The 4660-nt window shown below is 37.7% G+C and overlaps 1 protein-coding gene across 4 annotated transcripts; it reads left to right on the top strand.

Moving 5' to 3' along the window:
* LOC107598735 (U6 snRNA-associated Sm-like protein LSm6) lies at positions 1–1905 on the top strand. 4 transcript variants are annotated; one of them, XM_016290153.1, is made up of 5 exons: positions 1–16; positions 237–279; positions 700–799; positions 1238–1351; positions 1538–1905. In XM_016290153.1, the coding sequence occupies exons 3-5, from the start codon at positions 706–708 to the stop codon at positions 1570–1572; spliced, it is 243 nt and encodes an 80-aa protein (XP_016145639.1). In that variant the 5' UTR covers positions 1–16; positions 237–279; positions 700–705; the 3' UTR covers positions 1573–1905. The 4 variants fall into 4 exon arrangements, with proteins under 4 accessions (XP_016145639.1, XP_016145640.1, XP_016145642.1 ...); XM_016290154.1 differs by lacking the exons at positions 1–16; positions 237–279 and adding an exon at positions 32–52; XM_016290156.1 differs by lacking the exon at positions 1–16 and having other exon boundaries at positions 201–279.
* Positions 1906–4660: the final 2755 nt, after the last annotated feature.

Here is a 4660-nt window from a genome sequence, read left to right as displayed (position 1 = left end):
AACACACAGACGCTTAGTCCAAACGTGCGGCAAACGTTGCAAAACGATAGAGGCGAGCGACTACTTTATTTTCTTTAAATGAATGAGTACATTTGACGTTATCGCAGGGTTAAATGAACTGCAGTAAAACTTTGCGGCTTCCGTACGCTAGGTTATTATCGACGCATCTGATTGGCTGTGCGGTGTAAACAGCGTGGAAATAGAATAAGCGCTTCAGTTCATTGGTCAACACACAGACGCTTAGTCCAAACGTGCGGCAAACGTTGCAAAACGATAGAGGCGAGCGACTACTTTATTTTCTTTAAACGAATGAGTACATTTGACGTTATCGCAGGGTTAAATGAACTGCAGTACTATATCCAGTGACTTGTGTAATAAATGGATTGTGCTCTACATTGGGTTGTAATGCTAGCAGGCTAAATTAGCAGCTCATGCTACAAGTACACCGGTTCTGTCCAAACAGAACAGCTTGTAACGTTACTACTGCAGAGGACAGCGGGTTAAAACATAGACTGACTGTCTCATTTGTAAAAAATGTGTTTAGTATAGTCCGTGAGGGATAAACAAATCTTACGGCGCTGCTCTCCTTACAGTAACACTTCTTTTACCTAACGATACAGCCAGTGTACAGTGTCTGTGTTTGAGTTAGTTATTCATAATCTTTATTTAGTTCGTTATTTATGATCTCTGTATTTTCAGTCGAAAATGAGTCTCCGGAAGCAGACACCAAGTGATTTCCTGAAGCAGATCATTGGGAGACCAGTGGTGGTGAAGCTGAACTCTGGTGTTGATTACAGAGGTAAAAGTAGAAGAGCATCTTAAATGAGATTTATATTCCTTTAACGCTATAAGGTTGTTTCAATTTACATGACATTTTAAAGATCTAAAAATCACACTTTAAAATTGGGCTTCCTCATATATGCAGTAAGAAAACGGGTTCTTCAGAGGGAGGAAAAATGTTGTTGAGGGGGTGAATTGAAATAAGTTTTTTTTTTTTTTAAATGGCTCTCTTCAATGCTTGTTTTGTCGTAATTGTTTTATTGTTCAATATTGTGCGATTTTTATTGTACAAATAATTGGTTGTATGTGCAATCTATACAAAATATTACTAAGATGAGAAAGTTACATTTTCTAAAAGGTGCACTACCACCAGTTCTGCCTGCGCCCCTGATCTTTGGCAAAAAAAGTATCGAAAAGGCACATAAGGTTCATTGTCTAACATGTGTCTTGCCTTCAGGAGTCCTGGCCTGCCTTGATGGCTACATGAATATTGCTGTGGAACAGACAGAGGAATATGTCAATGGCCAGTTGAAGAACAAGTATGGAGATGCATTTCTCAGAGGAAACAACGGTGTGTAATGTATAGATGTTTGTTTTATAAAGACCTGTGCTTTCCTGAGTGGTATGCCCAGTGATTTTTTTTAACAGTAATGTAGTTTCGGAAGCTATATGTGAGCATGTTCTCAAAACTTTTTCAAAACTTTTTTTAATATGTTTTGCTTATACCAAAGTTCATTTTGTGTTCTTTGTCCTCTAGTGTTATACATCAGCACCCAGAAGAGGAAGATGTGAAGCCATTTTACTAGTTTCTTTATTCATTATTAGATAAGTAAATTGTTTACTGGCGATTTTCATAATCCTTTGTTAGTTGATGATAATGTTCAATAAGTTTGTTTCATGTTTTGTAACACAAAATTTGGTGTTCTGCAGAGTGATGCAGTAAATTTGTTTTTCGACAATAGATTTTGCTTTTGCGTTTTCATGATTTATCTGTTCCTGAGATGCTTCTATGAATATTTTAATTCATAGAAGTCGGCCTAATGGTTAGCAAGTCGGACCCGTAACCCAAAGGTTGCGGGTTCGAGTCTCATACCTGCAGGGATTGTAGGTGGGGGGAGTGAATGTACAGCGCTCTCTTCCACCTTCAATACCACGACTGAGGTGCCCTTGAGCAAGGCACCGAACCCCCAACTGCTCCCTGGGCGCCGCAGCATAAATGGCTACACACTGCACACGGTGTGTGTGTTCACTGCTGTGTGTGTGCACTTTGGATGGGATATATGCAGAGCACTAATTCCTAGTATGGGTAACCATACTTGGCCACATGTCACGTCACTTTTTTTTTTTTAAATGGTGATAATTCAGTCGTAAGGAATTGCTGATTAACACTTTCAAGTTGTTCAGGGCTCCTTTATCTGCATATTCCATATTCACTGCTTAAATGTACCTGCTGACGGTTTCACATCATTTGGTTTACTATAGCCCTCTATTGCATGACAATGTTCTTTGTTTTCAAATGAATCAATAGGTCGACCCCGACTGTACCCTGATCTGTTTGTGCTGGTGTTGTCTGCCCCTTTCTAACCTTTCTGCCTACATTAGGAGACTCTAATAAATTTACAAACGATCATGGCACGGTGACACTTCATTAGGCAAAGGTAAAATAATGATAAACATGATGATTCATTAGCTTCCTAATGAGCTGATTGGATGCACTAGTGTTTTATTTTCATGTGGGATCAATGCTTGGACCCTTATTTTTTTTTCTCTGTGTATCCACTTATATGCTCTTTGCCCTCGTTTAGGAGACAAAAGGCTGCCAAGGTCAGCCCTGAATGCAGGATGAAGGACACAATATTGATTAAACCTTGTCCGTAACCGGAGTGAGCGGGGGCTTTCTAGCAGGAGCTTGATATCATTATGGCGACTGCAGCAAATGCTTTCCTATTGTAATAAAAAACCAGAGTCCCTCTGACGACGCTGCTCTGCGCGCCGAGATTATTTAGCGCTGTTCACTGTAATGACCCAATGACTAAATAGTCTCTGTCTTATGAGGGCTGCTCTAATGACCTAGAGAGCAACATCATAACTGGTAACAAATACTGGCTTCAAAATCTGTGTACAGGTACTATCATTTTGTGCTTATTGTATGATATGCAATAATCATACGGATTTGATTACAGAATCATAGATATTGGGTCATAATGGGAGCTCAGATATTAGTGATTGTCAGTCCTTGCCCTTGCACACAATGCTATTTTGGCTGTGAAAGAATATGGCACGTTTGCACTTTTAGGCTTTAGCTTTTATTTGACTAGATTGTTGCGTTCATGTTTGTCCAGTGAGTTTAAGGTCTGCAGCTCCACCAGCAGTTGGACCCTGACATTGCAACTGATCAGAGATTTGCCCCAATTCCTAAATACTGTAGTGTACAGTAAAACATGTATTGTCTGAACACCTTGTTGAAAAGAAAATGACAAACTATTGTGATGCTGGTATTCATAGTTCAGTACAGAATTAATGTACATTACCCTTCAAATATTTGGGGTCAGTAAGATTTTTTTTAATCAAAACTGTCTTTAGATATTTTACAAAAATTATATTTCAAATAAATGCTGTTCTTATGAATATTCGATTCATCCAAAAATATTGAGGAAAAAAAAGTTTCAGCCGCATGAGTTTTCAACATTGACAAAATGTTAAGGTCAGACTTACGATGAAGAATTAGGTGTTAAACCAAGAATTAAACCATCAGAACTCTTTAGACTTTTAAATATATATATATTTTTTAGGTTTTATGGACCTGAATAATGAGTTTATAACTTTTAGCCCTTGTTAACGATTATATATGACTTATAAAAGATTTTTATACAAAATTCATAGTAGTTATGATTGATATGGCGTCGAATTGGTAAAATGTGCTTAGGATATATATATATATATATATGTGTGTGTGTGTGTGTGTGTCAGAATTTCGACTTCATAATCATACACGCACTGTAGACATATATTGTTATAGCATGTTACAATGATTTCTGAAGGATCATGTGACACCGAAGACTGGAGTAATGGTTGCATAATCATAATCTGATTTTGCATAAAATATGTAATCTTGCATATTTATATATCTCCAATATATTTTTACATGAATATACAGGCATATACCCTATTGTGGCATTGAGTATTTTGTTTGGTAAACAAAGGTACACGTGAACTGTAATATGAGGGGTTCCATCTGAGCAGGAATAAAATGTTCCTCTTTGACCCCTAGAACTAGAAGTAATACAGACATTTCCAGTATTTTACACAGCAAAGCCAGCAGAATGTATGTGTAAAGCAATGCCATGGATCACAGTGTGTGAACCTGATCTGGAGAGTCTCTTCTCTGCCAGAGAAAATCGAAATTAAGGGATCAGCTTTCAGTCAATTCTTGCACACCATTCTAGACAGCATACAGGTGGAGATGTGTTACATGGGTTGCCATTGTATGCAGTTTGAATTTTATTATTACATTTCTCTATGATTTTTTTTCAAGAAAGAAAACCTATGCATATGATATGAGCTTGTGAATATTTAAACAGATGTATATTTATCATTTTTTCTTCCCTTTAAGGTTAAAATAATAGCAAATGTGTATGGCTTCAGCCGTGTACTATCTGAATGAATATGTGAACCATTTAAGCTCATACATAGGCTGTTGTTGACCAGCATTCTACCACATGCAGACTCTTAATTTAGACTCCAATACTGTCAACCTTGGCCTGGAATGTGCTCCCTGACCTTCTTATCTGAAAGGAACTGTTGTGGATGTTTGCAAGAGGGGGTTGAATGATTTATCCGGACTAACCTACAAATGGCAATATGAAGCTGCTTGGCTGGA

The sequence above is a fragment of the Sinocyclocheilus grahami genome, unplaced genomic scaffold (assembly GCF_001515645.1).
Source record: "Sinocyclocheilus grahami isolate Dianchi unplaced genomic scaffold, SAMN03320097.WGS_v1.1 scaffold255.1, whole genome shotgun sequence".
Classification (NCBI taxonomy): domain Eukaryota; kingdom Metazoa; phylum Chordata; class Actinopteri; order Cypriniformes; family Cyprinidae; genus Sinocyclocheilus; species Sinocyclocheilus grahami.
Note: the sequence above shows the minus strand (reverse complement) of the source record. Positions and strands in the feature narration are given on the sequence as shown.